We start from the raw sequence: 21802 nt of genomic DNA on the forward strand, positions 1-21802 counted from the left end.
AGGCTGGAAGTCCAGCGTGGTCGGCGAGAGCCCTCTTCTGGGTCACAGACTTCTCATGGTGTCCTCCCATGGAGGAAGGGGCAGGGGAGCTCTCAGGGGTCTCTTCTAAGGGTCTCTCTGGGGTCACTAACCCCATTTATGAGGTCCACCTTCATGACCTAATCACCGCCACAGACCCCACTTCCTAATACCATCAACGTTTGAGGGTTCGGATCTCAACATATGAATGTGGGGAGACCATCGCATGGAGGATCAAGGACATGTTCTGGAGAGTGACCTTTATAAACCTCATGATCATCAAAAAGGACCAAGAGCAGGGTGATGGTCTTTCTTAATTTTCTAATGAGTCTTTTATGGTTCGATGACTAGGCTAATAATAACAGTAATACCACCCATCAATTATTATATATTCACCATTTGCCAGGCACAGTGCTAAGTCCCAGATAAACATTTTAAACCGTCTTTACAACAATTTTAAGGATGGCTACTATCTATTTTACTTTAAAATCTGAGTGGTCAAGTGTCATTACCCCAATGTCACACAGCTTACAGAGTTTCTGTCTAGTCCTGGTAAGACTGAAATAGCCATCCTCTCTACTATTAAGCTACTTAATAAGCAGTCGCTCAGTGGCTTTATTTCTGTAAAGGTCAGGATATGCTAGGTTATGCTGCAGTCACAAACAACCCTAAATTCTTAGTAGCTTAAAACCGAAGGTTTATTTCTCCGTTATGGGTTGGCTGGGGGCTCTGTTCCATGGAGTTCCTGGGACCCATCTGGAGCATTCACTAGTTGCCACGGCAGGGGGAAGGGTTAGGGTAAATCACACTCTAATACTTAAAGCGTCCACCTGAAAGTGACATATGCCATTGGTCAAAGCAAGTCACATGGCTGTACATCCTTTCAAAGAAGGTATGAAAGGAAGTGCGTGAGTCTACCGTGGGCCAGCAAGGAGCAGAAACGCGAGATAAATGGCACGAATGACGACTGAAATATCTCAGTTTTGCCTGCTGGAAACTGGAATGATAATCATTGTCCTACTTAAGTACATGGGGTTATATAAACATAGAATGAGGCCAATTAGGTAAAACTGCCATATAAATATAAGGCATTCTTATTTATAAAAGAAAGACATAAGTGTGTTAGGGTAAAGATCACCACCAAATTTGTTTGAAAGTTATGTATTTTAAAGAAAAGTTAGTAGAGATGTTGCTTTCTTTCTAAATCCTCTGATTTCTGTGGGAGTTGAAAATCTTGATGGACCCCAAATCAAATCTGTCCTCTGTGTCCTGCCTCCTCTTTCTTTCCATCGCCAAATCCTGTCCTGCCCAATGAAGGGCCTCATGTGTATGTATGTGGATACCCAAGCTTTGTCGACTACCCTGCCCACAAACAATGGCCCTTTGGCCAGTCCTGGGCCCTAGGGGTGCATATACCTGCAGGGTAGTTCACCCTCAGAGATGAACCCAGGGAAAAGAGCATGGAGGGCCTGGAAAAGGCTGTGTTCTTTGGGCAAAGATACTCAAAGCTGGTTCTAGAAGAGGAGCATGGGGTATGAGTGGGCACCCCCACCTGGACCCTGCAGCCTCTTTGTCTGGAGGAGGCCCAGTGTCCTTGAAGTTCAAAGTCCAGGGCAGAGGTTACCTGCATACAAGGATAGCACTTACATGCCACTGTGGTTTTGTGCTCAGAATAATATCTGGGGTGTAAAATAAAAGACATGAGAGCTCTTCTCATAAAGAGTTAACTTGGTGGAGCTGAGAATTTGGTGAGAAAGGCACCCAAGATCAACCACCTAAATACAATGTGTTTCCTTTAAAGTTAAACTGCAAACCTGCTTCTACCAAAGCCCCATCTCTTTACAGCCACACCCTCAGTCATTTCCTGCTCTTGCCATGTTGGAGGATTGGGGTTTGATTGTCTGTGTCTGATGTAAACTTTCTTTTCACCCAAGTGTCACAGTCTGTCACCAGTGTGATGAAACACTGAAATGGCATGACAGTTCTTTAAAAGCCAGAGATTTTTAAGCAAAATATTTCTAAAAGTTTTAAAATTTCTAATGACCGTCACTTCTTTATTTGCAAAGCAAGGCAAAGGAACATGAAAGGAAAAGACAAGAAAGTCTAGCATGAGAGCCAGGGACCAGACTTCCCAAACGTTCTTGGCCGTAGAATCTTCTTTTTTTTCTTCCTTGAAGCGTCTTCCCCACAACACACTTTGGGCGGTCCTACCCAACTGCCCTTTTTGAGTGGCCTAAGTTTCTGTGATAAAGCTGGACAGCCCACTGGTGACATTTCCTGCTTCCTTTTCGCCAGGTGAACCTGTGTTTTGATCAGTTTGTCTACAAGCTGGCAGACCAGATCTTTGCTTACTACAAAGCCATGGCCGGCAGGTATGAGAGCACACGTTTTCTGTTACAAAGCCTTCCTTCTTTAGCACCTAAGGAAATTCCATGAGCCTGGACTTCACGTTAGAGTGTAGGAGAAAGGAAAATAGACAGGGACGATGCTGGACCTCCTGGGGCTTAGAGTCCAGGGGGGAAGACAGACATTAATAAAAACTGATGAATGCACCATGACAAGGGACGTTACGTACTACGTATAAAGGAAAAGTTCATGGGAATATGGGAATATATGACAGTTAAACCTGAACTAGTCTTTGGGGTGGGGAACTGGAAAGGCTATCCTGAGGAAGTAACATTTGAGTTCGTCTCTGAAGTTGATAGGAGTTAAGTAAAACTAGGTGAAAGATGGGACAGGAAATTATAGGCAAAAGGCACAGCTTGTGCCAAGTCCCTGTGGCACAAGTATAATAATGATAGCATGCCAAATACCCTATGATGTCCTTTATATGTGGATCTGAGAAACAAAACATGAAGAAACAGAACAGAAACAGATTCATAGACACAGAGGGAAAAAACTGATAGTTGCTAGCGGGGAGGGGGTGGGGGTGGAAAGGGTGAAGTTTTAATAAGAGGAATAAACTTCCAGTTATAAAATAAATCAGCCAGAGATATAGTGCACAGCATAGGGATTATAGTCAATAATAGCATAATAACTTGGCACAATGATAGGTAGTTACTAGACTTACCATGATGATCATTTCATTAGGGACATAAATATCAAATAACTATGTTGTACACCTGAAACTAATATATTGTATGTATTAGTTGAAAAGTTCAATAATGATATTAATAATAACAGGCCTACCTCTTAGGACTGCTGAGAGGATGAACGTGATTAGTACATATGAATGTCTCGTTCATAGATGGTAAGAGGCGGCAGGCTTCCTGACAGAGCTAGAGAGAAGCTGGAAGAATTAGAGAAAGCACAGGAGGGAAAGAATGATCTGTATCTGTGGTGTCCATTAGAAATATAATGCAATTATAAATGTAAGCCGTAAATGCACTTCTTAAAATTTTAGTCATATTTTAAAAAGGAAAAATAAACAGGTAAAATTAATTTTTATAAGATATTTTAAGGTAATCCAGTATATCTAAAAATACTATAACACGTCAACATGTAATAATTAAAAATTATTAAAGAGATGGTTTTCATTTTTTTCTAAGTCTCCCAAATCGAGAATGTATTTCATACTCACAGTACATCTCAGCTTGGACCCACCATGTTTCAGTTTGTGCTCCATCGACTTGTGTGGCTGGTGGCTGCTATCTATTACTGGAGAATGTAGAGTTTTAGATCACGTCACTTTCCTGCTGAAAAACTTTTAATGACTTCCAATTACGTCTAGAAATCATCTCAGCTCTTTACTGTGGCTTATGTAGCCCTACATAATCTGGCCCCTAGGCTCCCTTTATAAACTCATTTTTGCATCATGATCTCCAGCCTGCCCTGCCCTTTATCCATATTGGATAAACATGCCAAGCTAATTGTGCCTGAGAGATTTCTTCCCCCAGATCTTTCCATTTTTAGCATTTAGGTCTCTGTCCAAAACCTCTCTAGAGCTCTAACACCAAATGGTCCTCTTTGATTATTTTCGGAGCACTTGTTACTCTGCAATTTGTGCCTCAGTGTGAAAGATAATGATGGTACACCTAATTCATAGGGTTGTTGTGAGATTAAAAATGACGGTACATTTTGTGTGCATGTGTGTTGTGTGTGTGGGTACACCTGATAATAAATACTGTGCAGAAGTTTACTATTTGATGTTATTTTATTCCTCTGCTTATTTATTTAGTATTAGTCTCCCTTCACTAGAATATAGGCTCCTTGAGGACAGGAACTTTGTATCCCTACTAGTTAAAATGTTTCCTACTGGAAACTTTTGGGGGTTTTTTTCTAAATGAATAAAAGAGGAGAGCAGATCAACTTCTCTATTGCCTGTCTTAGAAATTTTGTTTCACGTGGTGAGTTCTTGTTGAAAAGGAATTTGAAGAACTTTGCTCTCAAACATAAAAGAAAAATTATATATATATATATATATATATATGTATATATATTAAAACTACATAAGACAGTATTTCATGGGTAGATCCTGTGGTCTCTTTTAGACCAGAGGTGTGGCTGGGCAATTGCAAACCATTCACTGTCATGTTTGCTGGTCTTATTTAACCTTTATCCCTTCCAGTGTCTTGTTGGATAAACGTTTTAGAGCCGAATGTAAGAACTATGGAGTCATCATTCCGTACCCGCCGTCCAACCGCTATGAAACACTGCTGAAACAGAGACATGTCCAGGTAATGGTGAAAGAATGCCACAGTGGAACGGGCTGGCGAGAACAACTCTGAAGTTAGCAGAGAAATCAGAAACCAGCACTGCACACTGTCTGCCCTGCATATTGTCCCATGTGGACTTCTGAGCGTAGGTGTAAAAGCCTCAGAATCTTACAACAATGAAAAGGCATCAGGCTTCTCATCCCACCTGCAGCTCACCTCTGGCGAGCAGTGGCCACCAGCGCCTTTGTCTTCCCATTATAAACTGCAGCCCACTCCCTTCAGCAGGGACTGCCACTCAGAAATGGGTCAATGTGTCCCTGAGCAGAGCTCGAATGCTGACCTAAGTGGAGGAGAGCTGTGGGCCTTTGAAATGGAGCATGTCAGCCTACCCCCAGCATAGGAATTATGATTTGTTTTTGTGGAGGTGGTTTCTGTTAACCTTTTACCCCAGATGTAGAGGAAATGCTGCCAGGAGCTCAGAAACATCCCTGCTTAAAAATGTTAACGTGAGCCAGGCAGACAGAGTGAGAGATGCTCCAGCAGCCTCTGCACCCCACTCCTAAGCCCTGTTGTCAGCCATGCGGTGGTGAAATGGCTTCTATGCGGTGACCTCTGTGTGCTTATGATGTGGTCCATGGTGTTGGTGGAGACGATGCGGGTGAAGGAGGGCAGAGCCTCCACTGAGGAGAGGAAAGGGGTTACCTCGGAAACCCTGGATGTTCCCATTGCTATGAGAAATCCAAGGGAAATGGAGACTCGTAAGAACATTTTCATCTCGACCAACAGCAGGAGCTCAGTGCTTTTCTTTCGGCCTCTCAGAAAATTCTGTCTGTCGGTTATCCATGCAGCCAGAATTAGCCACAGGATATTAAATGCTGAGGACTTTATGTGTGCACGAGATAGCTATAAGGAGTCTTAGTCAGTGGTAGAAAATTTACCCAAAAAGGCAAGTAGAAAAAAATGAAACAGTTAAGAATAATCGTTGGGCATCTAGCAAAGTGCAGTGCACACAGTAGGTGCTCAATAAATGTTTGTTGCTTGTTGCTGCCTATGTAGCGTCCACAATAATGCACATGTGTACCCCAGTGGAAATTATCGTAAGCTGTGTTTTCCATCCTGCAACCAGCGCGTCATCCTTCTGCCTTTAAATGCATCCCCATAAAGGCACACAGTAGGACCTTGCTGAGGGGGCTGCTGTTTCCGTGGGACTTGACTTGGGGCACAGGACAGATGCAGGAAGAACTTCAGAACTAAATTTAGGATGCCAGCATTGCCCGGGATGCCAGAGCCTGTCCTGAGCCTCTTCCTACAGTCTGAATGAATCGTTTTTTTCCCCTCAAAGTTTTACATTCCAAAACTACAGGAAAGTAGAAAGAATAATACAGTGAACACATATGTACTCTACAAATTCATGATTATGAATTTGACCACATTTGCTGTACTTTCTCTTTTTTATGTATATGTTTTTACTCTTACAAATACAGTAAATATAATGTAAATGTATTTTACTATACATAACTAATATATAAACATAAAAATAATATATTAAAATATATGTATTTTAAAATACATACTTTTTTTCTTAGCCATCTGAGAGTAAGTTGTAGACATCATGACATTTCACCCCTGAATACCTCCGCATGTATCTCCCAAGAACAGGGACATTCTCTCATAATCAAAATAGAATTGTCCTACTTAGGAAATTTAACAATATTCTTTTCTACAGAGACTCCCCATTTGTCCCAGCAATGGCGTTTTCTACTTTTAATCCAATTTCTTACGAGTGCATTGCATTTAGTTGTCATGTGTCTATGCAAACCTTAAGTGACTCTTCTCTCTCTCTCTCTGTTCCATGCAGCTCTTGGGCAGGTCAATTGACTTGAACAGACTCATTACCCAGCGCATCTCTGCTGCCATGTATAAATCCCTGGATCAGGCTATCAGCCGCTTTGAGAGTGAGGACCTGACCTCCATTGTGGTAAGAGACTGGGGGCCTCTGGGAGTTCCAATCTGGGATTCCTCTGATAGGAGCGTAGCTGGGGTTTGTTGTGAGACTAGTACTGGGCCAGTTAAAGAGAAGCAGTGAGTCTCTTTCCTATTGAAATGGAACAGGACAATAAGGATCTTGAAATCTCTAGAGATGGCCAACCTTGGGGCACAGCTGCCTGTCCTTTAGAAGTCTACAGATCTGAGCTAGAGGTGAATGGTCCTGTGAAGCTAGGGAAGCATGGGTATGCAGTCGTACAGGCCCAGGAGGGCTCCGTGCTTGGTTCAATGCTCGACAGTCGCCATCTTGACATTCTTAATAATTCTTTAACAAGGGGCCCTGCATTTTCATTGTGCACCGGGACCTGCCAATTGTAGAGTTGACCCTAATGCACAATCATAGAACAGGCGTGCTCCCTTCTCCTATTAAACAGCAATTTGAACTTTTCTCTGATAATTCTCTCTCTCTAAGAATTAGAATCAACTTGATTGATCAGTCTTTAAGTAAATCAAAGGAAGACTTTAATACTTTCAAAAGCAGATGAGTAGAAGGAATAAGGGAAATAGAAAATCGCCGTTAGATCACCACAGTAATAATTGTTGCTGTCAAGATCCAGCAGTGGGTGTTACAATTAATTAGTGGGCAGGACTTTGAGAAGAATATATTATGATCCCGCTTATTAGGAGATTCTTAGAGTAGCCAAATTCGTAGAGACAGAAAGTGGAGTGGTGATTGCAGAGGAATTGAGAATTAGTATTTAATGGATACAGAGTTTCCATTGAGGAAGATTAAATGCTGGAGATAGAATGTAGTGATAGTTGCACAACTAAGTGAAAGTATTTAATGCCACAGAACTGTGCATTTTAAAATGGTAAATTTTATGTTATGTATATTTTCCCGCAATGAAAAATTACTAAAAAAATACTTTGAGGAGAAGCAAGATAGTTGCATAGTCTCAAACAATCTTCTTCAAGATATTTATTAACTCCAAAGGGAAGAAGACCGTGTTTCCCTGAAAATAAGACCTAGCCAGACAATCAGCTCTACTACGTCTGTTGGAGCAAAAATTAACATAAGACCTGGTATTATATTATATTATATTATATTATATTATATTATATTATATTATATTATATTTCATTACATTATATTATACCCGGTCTTATAGTAAAATAAGAACTGGGTCTTATATAAATTTTTGCTCCAAAAGATGCATGAGAGCTGATTGTCTGGCTAGGTCTTATTTTTGGGGAAACACGGTAGTAACTTTACAGTGGGGAAACCTGGCAGACACCATCTTAACCAAGTATCAAAGGTTAATATCACCAGTAATAAAATAGATGCATGTATCTCCTGATATGTATTCTTCTGTGGCATTCTTGCCAAAATACATAATCTCAATCTAACTATGAGAAAATAGCACATAAACCCAAATCAAATGACATTAAAAACAACAACAACAACAACACCAAAAGTGAACAATACTTTTCAGACAGCATCCAGATCATGAAAGACAAAGAAAGACTAAGAACTGTTAGAGATTGGAAAAGACTAGCAGACGTGACGGCTAAATGCAATGGGGGTCCTGGATTGAAAGTGAGGACAGAAAAAAGGACTTTTGTGGGAAAACTGGTGAAATTCTGATAAGGTCTGTCATTTAGTTAATAGTATTGTACCACTGTTAATTTCCTACTTTTGATAATTGTTCTGTGGTTATGTAAGATGCTTACATTGGGTAAAGTGAGTCAACGATGTGCAGGAACTCTGCTGTTTTCACTTTTGTGTAAGTCTAAAATTATTTCAAAATAAAAAAGTTTTTAAGTAGACAAAGTATTAAAAAAAAAAAAAGTCATGAAGTACTAGGTCTTTAGAGTCAGAAAGACCTGAAGGCCCAGTCCTGGCCCTGCCACTTACTAGCAAATTATCTTCTATAAGCCTATTTTCCCATCTACACAATGAAGGAAATATTAGAATTCACCACAGAGTGTTATTGTAAAGATGAAATGAGATTACTGTCTGGAAAGAGCTTTGCATAGTTCCTTGCACTTAATAAATAATAGCTTATGAAAAAAAAGATGAGAGGAACATGGAAATTGGGGGCTGCAATGAAACCTTCTCAGGGTGAATTTCCAGCAATATTTAGTAAGAAGACTTGAATCAACTGCGCCCCTGAAACCTGGGTCACTTACTTTAAGAGACTATAATATAGCAAATGTTCTTCTGGGAGATCTAGTTTTGTAAAAAAAATTTCTCTGTTTATGCCAAAATGTGAGCAGTGACGATTGTCCAAGCGGTGGGATTTTCGTTTTCATCTTTTTTGTTTGTTTGTTTATCTGTATCTTCTAGTTTTCCAATAATGAATGAACATATCTTACAGAATAAACAGGTTTGAGGCGTGCATGGGTGTCCATGACCGTTCCCCACCCACCCTTTGAGAGGCACTGAATGTTCTCTTAGCTGAGAACAAAATCAAAACAAGCAGTGAAAGTCCTCAGGTGAGGACAAGAGCCCTCCAAGAGAGTAACCACTTCCTGTGGAGCCGTTGGAGAGGAGACCCCGGGACGCTCGCTCCTGTGGGGTCAGGAGGCTCCCACTGACGTTGGCTGAGAAGCATCTGCCTCTCCTGAGAAACAAACCAAGGAATGCGTTCCCCTCAGCCCTTCCCTCCACCTTAGCAATGCCATTCTGAGATGAGATGGGGAGGCAGCTTGATGCTGAGTTGGGAGGGTTGCAGAGATTTCTCGTCAGTCACCCTCCTCTGGCCCAGCTGAGCAAATACTCGTAGATTCTCTGAGAGATCTGGTGCTCAGGTTGAGGGATGGCAGCCTGCAGGCTGTGTTTTGTGTAGGCTGCAGAGTGTATTTGAAATTTTGAGCCAACATTTAACATGTGGAAGAATTCGAGTAAAATGACAGAAGCTTTGGCAGCACCAGACCAGCCTTCCCAAATGGCAACAGCTGCCTAGAAATGACAAGACGTCCTTGTCAGCTGAGCTGTGCTCTCTTTGGTTTGCTGCAAGCCCCACTGGCACACCTCATTCACGTGTCTGACCTACCAGGCCTCTCTGTACCTGAGTGTGAGAGAGCCTGATCTTCTCGCCTACCTGAGGCCACAGAACTGGGTAACAGTCGCGTGTGGCTGACACTCCGATTTTCTGGTTGCCTTTGAAGAGCTCTTTGCACTGATTCACAGAAGTTGCCCATGTGGGTTTTTTATTTCCTCAGTAAACCCACTTTACTGTAGAATGCTGATATGCTTTCAGAAGGCACCTGAACCCCTCACAGGGCCTTTCAAACCCTCCACACCTGGATGCACTGAGCCCTGCCTTCCACAGGCAAGGGCCCTTCTGATGGGAAGGCTAGACGAACACAGCTGATGGGAAACCACAGTGTGGATTACGTAACAAAGAAACACTCCTGTCCTGGTGTTTCTTTGGCAGGAGACGTGGACCTGCATTTCCAGCAGCCCCTATATCAGCAGAATTGAGAACACTGTCCTTCTGTCTCCCTTGTGAGCACTCACATGGATTCGGGAGACTGTTAAAAGCACACAGAACGTTAGAACAGAAATTGTTCCCCGCTTTCTCGTCTGCAGTTATCTTCCCCGTAACAGGGCGACTCGGTGATCTTATAAATAAATCCATTAGTGTTTATTTCTTTTATTACTATTATTTTTCTCTTTTTTTTACCAATCCTAAGTAAATGGGAACAAAGATACGGTTCAACTCTCTCACCTCCAAGAGACCAAAGCAGAGAGCTGATTCTGTATTTCTGTCCTTCATTTACTTTATGGTGCGCGATGACTGGAAGCTTATTCTTCCAGCTGCCATTGCAGAATGGAAATCCAGATTTTGACCTTCTTTTGACAACTGGCAGGATCTGCCATCACTAAGCCCCCTCCCAAAGTGGCAACAATCAGATGGAGTTAATAGCAGCCCTGCCTCCATTCTCTGGGCAAGGGCTCTCCAGTGTGCCTCTTGCCCAGCATGGCTCACTTACCTAACCCAGCTGGCCCCTGCAGCCACTTAAGTGTGCAAGCTTTGATCCAGTTCTATGCATACCCCCAATGGAAAGCCTCAGAATCTTAATTTCAGAGCAGCAAAGCTCCAAGATTGGAAGCATGACCTGGGGCCTCTACCAAACCACATTCTGGACCCCAACCAGGGTTAGGGGACCTGTGGCTGATGAGAACAAAATTGAATTCCTGGTGTGGGGCTGCTTCCTATGACTCTGGACAGCTGAGCGCCATGTCTCAGCTTTTAAAGCTGGTCCTCTGGCCGTCCCACCTCCTAGTCGTGCTCTGCTGAGCTGCCCTTCCAATGTTTTTTTTTTTGCTTTTATGTTCTAAAACCATCTTGACTTTTCAAAGGACTTTCTGGGCAGTTGCTTCCTTATTCCAGACAGCTGTGTCACAGGGGCCAACACACATGGAGTCAGAAGACCTGGATCCACATCCTAAACCCTGTTGTGTGTGTTCTGTGTGACTCTGGACAGCTTCCTTAACCTGCCGAGCCTCAGTTTTCCCCTCTATGGAATAGGGACAGTTGTCCCATCTCAAAAGGCAGCTTAACCACAACGGTACGGGAGTGTCATAAAGCAACACAAAGAGGGCTGCCTTCTCTCTCTGCCGGAGCCTATGCTTTCATTCTTTTTGAGAGCAATGTGATAACGGATTAAAGCCAGCCCAAAGGGTTTCGTGCCCCTTTTACTTCCCAGCAAATGCAGTGTCCTGTTATGTCCGGATAGTACCCACTTTGTTCCCGTTCTCTGCCTAAAGATGGGATTCCGACAATCAGGCTCTACAGCTCACTTGGGTCCCTGGTCATTGTGGGTAGATGACAGACTGCTTGCCCCTGGCTTGAAGCTGCACCTCTGCCAGTGTGACTAACTATGTGACTGAGGGACCTACAGTCTAAAGGAGGGGACATTCTGCCCCCAGCTATTTAAAAGCTTCCTATAGGTATTACTTGGCGGTTAAGAATGTGACTTTGGAGCCCAATTTCCTGGATTTCAAGCCAAGTTACTTAACTTTTCAAAGCCTCAATTTCTATATGTGTCAAGTAAAGACAGCAAGTAATATTGACTTTATAGAGTTTTTTTGAGCATTAAATGAGTTAACCCAGATAAAGTGCTTAAAATGCTGCTTGGCACATATTAGGTTGAACCATACAAAGTTACTAATATTCGATGGTGTTTAACCTAAAATATTAGTAGTCTCATGTGGTCTTATGGTTGCTTTCTGCAGGGCAGAGATACAGCCTCTGGTGACAGCCAGTCAGAACTTTGTTTTACTTAATGGTGGCAGTGAGGGACAAGCTTTTTCTCACAATGTGGAAACTGGAAAGCAAGGAGGCATGCTTTCTACCCAAAGGGCTGCAGACAGGGCCTGTGCGCATGGTCAGTGGTCCCCTTCCTGGGGCAGGTATGCCACCTGTCAGCAATTCCTTTCCCTCCTCAGAAGAAGGGAACATTGTCACCTGCCACTGCAGGGGTCCCAGTCCCCATGTCGGCAGTTAGTTAGGAGGTTGTCTGCGGGGCTCCCTCCTGCATGACAGGCATCGATAAGGTGAAGTGGTACACACCTGCGAGGTGTGTGTGTGTGAGAGTCCCCAGCAGCCGTGGGTTCTCTGTCTGACCAGGAGCTGGAGTGGCTGCTAGAGATCAACCGGCTCACGCACCGGCTGCTGTGTAAGCACATGACCCTGGACAGCTTCGACGCCATGTTCCGGGAAGCCAATCACAACGTGTCGGCCCCCTATGGCCGCATCACCCTGCACGTCTTCTGGGAGCTGAACTTTGACTTCCTCCCTAACTACTGCTACAATGGGTCGACCAACCGGTAAGGGAGTCCCTGTGCAGAAGGGGCTGGGGCGGGTGGGGCAGGGAGCAGCCAGTGGCCTCCTCCAAACTAGGGACAGCATGGGTGTCAGTTTGTTCCTGCAAACAGGCATCTCACCGAGCCCCACCTGGGTGCAGGCTCTGCGCTGGAGGTGGGGAGGCCAAGGGGAGTCCGCAGACACCTTCCTGCCTCTTGGAGCCTTCAGGCTAGAGGAGGACACAGGTGATCAAACAGTTGCACAATAAATGTCCTGTTATGAGCCGTGAACTTTGAGATGGGAAGAAAGTCTACAGAGCCGTGAGAGAGAGAACAGCACCAGTCCGGGAAGTGATTCAAACCTCAAGAGAGGCGTCGTCCTCTGAGGAAGAATGCTTGAAGGATGAGTAGGAATAAATAGAGCAAAAAGGCAGGAGAAGAGTATTCTAGGCACAGTTTCAAAGGAGCTAAGAGTCTGGTGAGGGTGGAGCAGATGGGATGGGGAATGGTGCCACGAAAGATAGGGCAGGACGCAGGAGGAAGTGGAACCTGCTCCAAAGGCCTGTTAGGATTGAGCATTTATGAACCTTGGAAGAGTTCGAGGAAGGGAAGTGACATGATCAGATGGTACTTTTATGAGGACATCCACGTATGGGAGCACATGCATGCAAACAGGCACACATGTGCAGAGCATATACATGCATGACAAAGTGGAACATGCCTCCTGAAAGGTGCACACAGCTCTGGGCCAGGCACCAAGTTAGAAACAAGACCTAATTCCTTTTCCCCACAGAGGTTTAAAACCTGATGGAAGAGGTGAGATATATTCACATGCAAAACAAATGCATAAAGATGAACAAAAATATATGTGTTTGCAGGTCCTTCAGTATCCGCAGAGCTGTTATTAAATGTGTATTGAATGAATGGAAGGGCCTGGGAAGAATTTACAAATGCACCTGAATCCACACACTTAGCAAGATGTACCTCCCATTCTCCATAGAGATTTGGGAATTTGTATCCTCTTGCACTCAAGTTCACAAAACCTTGACCCACAAGCCACATCTTACCCCCAACTGTTTTTGTACGGCCCGTGAGCTAAGAATCATATTGACATTTTTTAATGGTTGAGGGGGAAATCCAAAGAAGAATTATAATTTGGTGACAACTGGAAATTATTCGAAATTCATAAAGTTTTATTGGAACTCAGCCACGCTCATTTGTCTACTATTGCTTATGGGTGTTTTCATGCTACCGGCAGAAGCTGAGTGATTGTGACAGAGACCATCTGGCTGGCAAGGATGAAAATATTTGCTACATGGGCCTTTGCAGAAATTTACAGAAATCTGCTCTTGAGAAAGCAAACTGGAGCTGGGGAGAGATGTGGACCCCTGGAGAAGGCGCTTTTCAGAGCCAGTCTACTCTCACTTTCTTACCTACTGACCTTCTGAGTAGCCACAAATCCTGAGTCAAGCTTGTGAATCTGGATTACAGTTTTCCCATCTATGGAAAGGAGACAATAGTTGAATGGGAGTGTGTCAGAGGAATTTGTAGGCAACCGCTTAAGAAACAGTTGTGCACCTGGTCAGGAAGGATTCTCACTATATTGTGTCTCCTGAAGACTAATATTAGGACCCAGTTAACTCCTGTCCCATCTCTTCTTTTACTAGTTTTGTCCGAACTGCCATTCCTTTCACTCAAGAACCGCAAAGAGATAAACCCGCCAATGTCCAGCCTTATTACCTCTATGGGTCCAAGGTGAGTAGTCTTGCCTGTGTCCTATTTCTAAGAAGGCTAGTGAGCAAAAGCAAATAGAAAAATGTTCCCTGAATCAGAAAAGCAGGAAGGTGTGGAGATAACAAGGCAGCAGAGAGATGCAGGCAGAAATGACTGTGAGTATATTCATCTTTATTTTTTCACAACTAGCAAGGATGGGGGAGAACTCGGGCCAGGGGTTGGATCCGGCGCAAGAATGGTTCGGGGGGAGGTGAGCGAGGAAATAGGTGCATGGGGCTTCTCGTGGCATTCCATCTCCTGCTTCTCAGTTGATTCATTGCACTATCGTCCTGTCATCCTGGGATTCGTGCTTCATAAATATAAGGGCTTTGCAGGCAGGAAGCAGTTGGGAAGTTGAAGCTTTGAAGGAAATCCAGTGGACTGAAGCTAGAGCTGAGAAACAAGGCTTCTCCTGCCTCTTTGCTGCTCTGTTCACACGTACACATCCTGACACTAACTAAACATCCCAAACAGTACCCTGTTCTAGACCTTCAGTCCTCGGTCATTCACTAAATAGATATTTATTAAGCATCCACTATAGGCCAGACACTGGGCTAGATTTTACATGCTGGGGATATATTAGTGATAAAAATAGACATCATCTCTGCCCCCATTTCCATACCCATGTTGGCGATGGGCAACAATGTTCACAAAAGTCTCAGCAACACCGTGACATAGGTAGGTGATTCACTATTTCCCCTAGGGTTTTGTAATGGGCGGACTAAAAAAAAAAAATGCCACTGTGAGGGTGAAATGTGTCAAACAATAACCCCCAAAAAGCCAACATTTTTCTTTGTGATGGAATAAGAATGTCTGCTTTTGACTCAATTTTCAAAAGTAATCAGACGGACTTAGAAGAGGAACTGACCAGATAAATATAGCATTGTAAGTCAGGGAGCCCTAGATTGAGATGTGTGGTGAGTCAAGATGAGCCCCACCAGTTGGGCCTGAAGGTGGGGCTTAGAAGGTCTTAGGATGATGCTGGGACAGTGCAGGTAGCTTCTCCAGGACAGCCCATCTGGTCCAGGAAACATTCTCAAATCAGGGGACGCTTACAGACAACATGTTACATCGTTCACAGACATGGCATTAAATACGAGTGACTCAACAAAGTAAAAATACCTCCTTTTGTAATTCTCTTTCAAACTTTGTGGAATATATCCAGAAGAAAGACTTATTATGTTGGTGCTAATATGTCTTTAATACCTCTCCAACTCTTGCTAATCTCTCTTTTTATCAAAGATAAGAACGCAGGCCTTAAGCTCCGAGTCTTTAGTAGGCAGTAGTATCTAAGTCAAATTTAATATAACTTTGTTTTCATTCTTATTATTCTTATGTCTCTTCCCTTCTACTTAGTAGCAGGAGGGTGCTGGTTTTCATTTTTGGAGTAATATAAGGCTACCTTTTAAAATAAGTTTAAGGTTAAAAAAAACGAGTCAATTAAAAGAAAATATATTGTTAATAACAGTAAAGATAGTGTATGGTTTAAAAAAAAAAAAATGAAGAAGGGGTCCGAGGTGGTATGTGATTGCCTGAAAGGTGGAAAACAGTCTAGAGCGAGCCTTCTGACACCTTTCCAAATAGCTCCCCCAACTACCAAGGAGATGACAGCTGCCCCAGCTGACTGAAAGCATAACTCAGAGAGCCCCGCTGCAACTCAAAAATGTCCTTGAAGCATTGTATTTTATTAACGTCATGCAAATTTCACTTTCTACATCATAATGTATTCAAGTTTGTTTTAATAGTAAGGTGATGATTTTAATTCCTAACCTCCCCGCACCCCTCGGATGGACACTTCTAAGAGGTGACATGTCTCTCCCTTGGCACGCCACTGGGGTATGTGTCTTCCAGCTGGAGAAGCTTTGTCACAGGACATTGGTCAAAGCCAGGGGATCCACAAGAACACTGACACTTGGGGGGAGACAAGTGGGTAGTCTACAGATACGTTCTTACGAAAGACCTACTGTGTGGAGGGCCTCCAGCTGCACGATGCGGGCTGCCCCCTCCCTGCCTCTCACTCCCCAGAACGAGGCAGAATGGCTTGCTGATCGCCATCCTCCCTCTGGAGGGCCTCCTGCTCGTCTTCCGCTTCCGCTTCCGCTTCCGGCTCTGCTCCAGCTCCAGAATCCTTGCGTGGCATCTCCACCAGGGGGAGCCCCTGCAGGTCTTCCTCCCGCGGACCCAGCCCCGGGGCCTCCTCCGGCCATCTCACCAGCCCATTGGCTTCCTCCGTGTGGCCAGCCCTGTAGGACCAGCGCGGCTCGTGGCAGCGGACGCACCAGAACTGCAGGCAGATGAAGGCTAAGACGGCTGTGAAGCAGGCCAGCAGAATAGCCATCAGCACCCACAGGGAGATTTGCGGGTCTACCAGGGAACTTCCCGCGGCCAGCGGGCTCTTATCCAGAGTGTGGAACATGGTGCAGTAGTGCCTGTACGGGAAGGCGATCTTCTTGCAGCTGACGCACAGAAAGTAGAGCGTGGAAGGGGCGAGGTGCTCTAGCACCACCGAGCTGATGGTTCGAGGCACTTTCTCCTCGTGGTGGAAGCTGTAGCGAAGATAGCCAGAGAAGATGCTGTTCCAGTTGGGCCTGTACATGATATGGTAATAGTCCTCCAGGCAGGGCTCCGAGGACGACCAGGAGATGATGGCTCCCGTGTAGGACACGTTCCCAACCTCGATGTTCATCTTGATTCTGGAAGCAGAATCAAAGTGAAAAGTGATTTCCCCTTCTTTAAGTATTTATTTATGATGATCATAGCTGCCGTCTAGTGAGCATTCAAGATGGAGACTACCATTGCCCCCATTTTACAGACAAAGAAATGGAGGCCAAGAGGTAACGGTTCTCATCTAGGCATCACTAAACAGTGGCAGAAGTTCAAATCAGGGCTGTCTCATCGCAAAATTGGTGGTGGCCTTCAGACCTAAAAAAGAATGCACCCACATCCTCCAGCCTCATCCTGCCCTGGCTCAGAGCCTTTACATATAACATGGTTCCTAACCCTTAAAAAAAGACTAAGAAGAAGAAAGGCAGGAAAAGGGAAAATCAGGACAACCTCAGAGTCCCTGCATTAGTCACCACAGGTCTATGACCTCCACGTCAAACAAGTGTTTTATCTAAATTTCCCTTCTGGACCTCCTGTGTCTGCTCAGCCATCTAGAACATTCTGCCCATTGCTTTTTTAACTTCGCAGTTCTATTGCCCATGCTTTGTCACTCATTGGTAACTGATTTTTCCTTAAAATCTGTGTTGTTTTGTTTGTTGATTTTTTCAAAGCCAGGGCACCCAGGAAATTAGTTTCATAGGTCAAGAAATCAGAAATATCAGCATAATCGCTACCACTTAATACCACTGCCATTATGAATGGTAATAACGGGAATAACCACCAACAGTTAGCCAGCGGTTGCTGTGTCACAAGTCATGCTAGGTATTCAACATAGAATAATCAATGTCCTATATTCTCCCTCACACCCTCTGAGCTAGACCCCCATTTTACAGGTGAGCTGTCTGAGGTGACTCAGTTAATAAATTCGAGACTCAGAGCCACTTAACCCCTGGATTTTCAAACGGAAGGCTGCTGGGTTTAGTAATTAGAAAACATTACTACAAAATGAGGTGCTGGTATTAAGACCCGTTGCTGTTTTTCCGGGCAAATCAAATGAGCCCTCTTCAGAGAGCCAGCCCTTTCACTTTGGTAAGAGAGCGCCATCTTCAAGCTTTTTCATTTCTTATTAATTAGATTATCCCTTTACTGAATTTCCCCTGATCTAAAATTTGGGGGCAGCCATATTCAATCCATGTACATTCACATATAGGTCTCACCCAGCTCTGTTCTCTGCCCTTCCTCTCACATGAAGTACAGAAGGTTTTGTTTTAGATTGAAATGACATAGTAAAAATCAGTCAATCAGGTTTAACCAGGATTGGATATTAAGCCAAACTGATTTCTATTATGAGCTGCTCTCTCTCCTCCCTGCCTCCCTCCGACCTTCTGTTTTCATGCTGGTATTCCTAGAGGAAGTGAGCTGCAGAAAGACACACAGTGTTAAATGATTTATTAATCTTTGTATTTCTTCTCTAAGGATGACAGTTAACTAAAATGCTCAGGAAGGGGAATAGTCCTTTTCTATTTGGCTGGAAATTTCCTCCCAGAAAAATGGGAAGTGAAAGAGGCACGGCAGGTGTGCTCAGATCCCCCACAGGGGAGGTCATTGCGAAGGAGATTGAAATTTGGGCTCCCTCATACGCACCCATCCATCCTACCCTAACACCCCACACATCCCTATACATACATTTTAGACCGCTGTGAAAAGAGCTTAATTTCTTACTAATGATATAGGCAATGACCTTTGTAAAACCCTTCCATCAGGAGTCATCAGAAATTCCGTTTTTTCCATAGATCTTTTCTCCTGTTTGCCTCACCACTGCTGCTGGCTGTCTTTGCCGGCTCAGTTCCCACCAGCAGACATTTTTAAGAGCTTTCTGTCAAGATGCTAGCAGCATCCTCAGCTTTTAGGACCAAATCAGTCTTCCTCTGCTGCTGTTTTGAAATTCCCCCTATTTGTATCTATTCAGATTACCACTGCCTGGCCCTCCTCCAAGCGGAGAGTGAAAGGAAAAGCCATTTCCAAATGCCTCCAAGAGGCATTTATGTCCCTTACCTGATGCTTGCCGAGGAGGATCCGGTTAAAGCGTAGCCTTTGGAGGCAGAGTGGACCCAGCTGAGGGAATGGTGCCTTCTCCCCTCCTCTGCTCTGGGCGCTCCTTGATGCCTCTCTCGCCACCGTCTGAGTAATCCCACTGTCGCCCCCAATGCTCACATTATTCATTTCTTCAGATCAGCATCATTTACCATGGCAACCAGCAGGCATCTGTACGCACGATGCTTTCCGGGACCTGTCTGGAAAGGCTTTTGCCCAGTGAGAGGAGCTCTTGTTTATTTGGGGGGGAAAGGCTGGCAATCTGCAGCAAATTGATCTCTCGAGTGGTACTAATTCTACCAAGGCTCCTACATTTTCTCTGTAATTGGCTCATTATCATTTTTTGGGGTTTGTTTTTGTCCTTTGGACAATCGTTTCAAATACAAAGATGCCCTTCTCAGTGATCCCACAACTAAAACAGCAATTTCATCTCCATCCCCTTCCACCCACCCCACCCTCACACTCACCTCTTTTCCCACCTCTATGTTCTCTTCTTTTTTTTATTCTGGTTTCCTGTGGCATTACCTCGGTATATGACACTGGTCAAGACTCTTATTCTCTGTGCCTCCCTTCCATCATCTGTAAAGCTGTGGGCTTGGATTAGATCGAGTGGCAGATAGACGGCATAGCTCTGGCCCTGTCCAGTCCTGATCCTGCGTCGGGCTTGCTAAACCATCATGGTACTTGTGCCACCCCCCCCCGCCCCCCCGCCCCAAATTCAGGTCCACCCAGAACCTCAGAATGTGATCTTATTTGGAAATAAGGTCTTTATTAAAATTAATTAGTTGAGGACCTCAGAACGATCTTCTGCTAGAGTTAGAGGGAACCCTAAATCCAATGACTCGTATCTTTATAAGAGAAAGGAGAAGGAAATATACCCACAGAGAGATACAGGGAAGAAGCCATGTGAAGACAGAAATTGGAGTCATACTGACACACACCAAGGAACGCTAGGGGTCATCGGGAACTGGAAGAGGCAAAGGATGGTTCTCTCCTAGAGCCCTCAGAGGGAGCGTGGCCCTGCCAGCACCTCGATTTCAGGCTTCTGCCCATCAGAACTGTGCAAGATTAAGTTTCTATTGTTTTAAGCTACCACGTTTGTGGTAGTTTGTTACAGCAGCCACCGGAAACTAACACACCACTCCTTCCAATTGGGCTCAGAAACACAGCCTCAGAGTCCTTCTCAACACAAGCATCCCAAAAAACTGCTTATCAGTCAGTCAATTGGAGGTGACACCAGAAATAGAAACTGTTCACTTTTCCTGGGCTGGATGACCTCCAAAGTTTCTTTTCTTCCAAGAATCTTGACCTTGCTTCCTTGCCTGTTTCCATTTCCCACAAAGGTATGACCTACTTCTGAGATCCCACCTCTTCCTGTTCCCCTCAACCTTAGAAGAATACATTGCCACCATTCTCTTGGGGAGACCACAGGACATGTCTGAAATAGATAGTAAAGTCCTGTCATCTTAAGCCACCAAGTTTGAGATAATTTGTTACAGCAGCCCTAGCTCAGGTAGATTCAGACCTGAGTTATTTTACACAAATTGTGTGTTTTTTAAAGTCAGCTTTTTTTCTTCTTGGTTCTTGGCCAGAGTGTCCAAGTGAACCCCTGAAGGTCTCCTTGTGATTCACGTTAGTGATAATCAAAAAGTCACAAAGAGCTGCCTAGTGAGCCACAGACCCTCCCCTGGCCAAGGGTCTGTATGAGACATGGAGTCGGAATATCCAGTGTCCCTTGATTAGACGTGCTCTGTGGCTTTCCCGTAGCATTCCATCTTCCCAGGGGCTGTCTAAAATCTGCTGTAATGTGTGCTAATCGTGACTTCCTGCAGAACACAAAAGCGTCCTCTCCACAGGAAAGCCAGTGCGGTAGTTTGCAGGTGCCTTTTGAAAAGGTTATTTTGAGGAGAATAAAAATACCAGAGTTGGGGAGCCTGTGGAGTGATGAGATAAAAGTCAGCCTTTGCCACAGAAAATGGGAATTTATTTTTAATGTTCCTGGATGCCATTTTGAGCCCTGGGCTTTTTATTTGAGAAGTTGAGACACTCATAGAATGTGAGGCCTAGAAGTTCTCTGGCTTCACAGATCCCCAGAGAGGGGATGGCATCACTCAGGCCGTGCCCCTGACTAGTGGCACTGCCCTAGGGCTCGTCCTACTGACCAGGGCTCGTCCTACTCCTTTGGGCCATCACCCTTTAGCAGCAGCACCCAGGGGAGCCAGTGCGGCCTTCGGCGAGTGAGATAAATCTTCTGAGGATACTTGCCTCAGGAGATCACACCCCAGCCCAGCTCACTCTTTTTGCACCTTCAGGGAGGACCCTCTGCAGTGTATCCACGTTGTAGCTGTGGGGCCAGGTGGTCCCTGGTTGGTTTACACTAGGGATGAGTTACTGCCAGAGGAAATCAGCCAAGAGCCGGGTCTCTGTGCCCTTCCTGAAAGCGGCAGTGAAGGGACAGTGTGAGGGCTTGCCTCAGTCCCAAAGCTGATTGACACCCAGGTTGAATGCAGACCCTGAGATCCCCAGGCTGAGTTCACATCCTGTCTGTGACCTTGGACAAATTCCCTCCCTTTTCTATGCCTTGCTTAACTCTTCTGTAAAGGGCAAACCTCAGTAACACCTGCCTTCTAGTGTTGTTATAGCAGTAAGATGAACTGTGTTTGCATAGTGCTGACTTAGAAATAGTAGCTATGATTATTAAGAAGAAAAGGGCAGTGGATCAGAGCCATTTCCTGAGTTTATCAGAGCTTCGTCAAGAGGCTGTAATGAGCAAGGTTTGCTCCCTTCCCTTTTGTTTTAAACAGCTTTTTAAAACAGTGTATATGCTTATTCCATGTAAATTAAAGAATGTAGAAAT

The 21802-nt window shown here is 44.4% G+C and overlaps 2 protein-coding genes across 8 annotated transcripts in view; one reads left to right on the top strand and one right to left on the bottom strand.

Annotated features, from left to right (window-relative positions):
* The window catches only part of CYFIP2 (cytoplasmic FMR1 interacting protein 2), a 114016-nt gene that overhangs the window by 51181 nt on the left and 41033 nt on the right, over positions 1–21802 (top strand). For all 7 annotated transcript variants that reach the window (XM_081035493.1, XM_081035495.1, XM_081035499.1 and 4 more), the window contains 5 exons: positions 2314–2390; positions 4586–4694; positions 6532–6651; positions 12299–12498; positions 14142–14229. In XM_081035493.1, the coding sequence (XP_080891619.1) occupies positions 2314–2390; positions 4586–4694; positions 6532–6651; positions 12299–12498; positions 14142–14229 (594 nt within the window). The remainder of the gene's footprint in view (positions 1–2313; positions 2391–4585; positions 4695–6531; positions 6652–12298; positions 12499–14141; positions 14230–21802) is intronic.
* On the bottom strand, positions 14359–19148 carry FNDC9 (fibronectin type III domain containing 9). Its single transcript, XM_081035500.1, has 2 exons — positions 18907–19148; positions 14359–16940 (listed from the first exon to the last, which is right to left on the bottom strand). Exon 2 carries the CDS (start codon positions 16931–16933, stop codon positions 16262–16264), a length of 672 nt encoding a protein of 223 aa, XP_080891626.1. The 5' UTR covers positions 16934–16940; positions 18907–19148; the 3' UTR covers positions 14359–16261.

This window comes from Rhinolophus hipposideros, assembly GCF_964194185.1.
Source record: "Rhinolophus hipposideros genome assembly, chromosome: 23".
NCBI classification, from domain to species: domain Eukaryota; kingdom Metazoa; phylum Chordata; class Mammalia; order Chiroptera; family Rhinolophidae; genus Rhinolophus; species Rhinolophus hipposideros.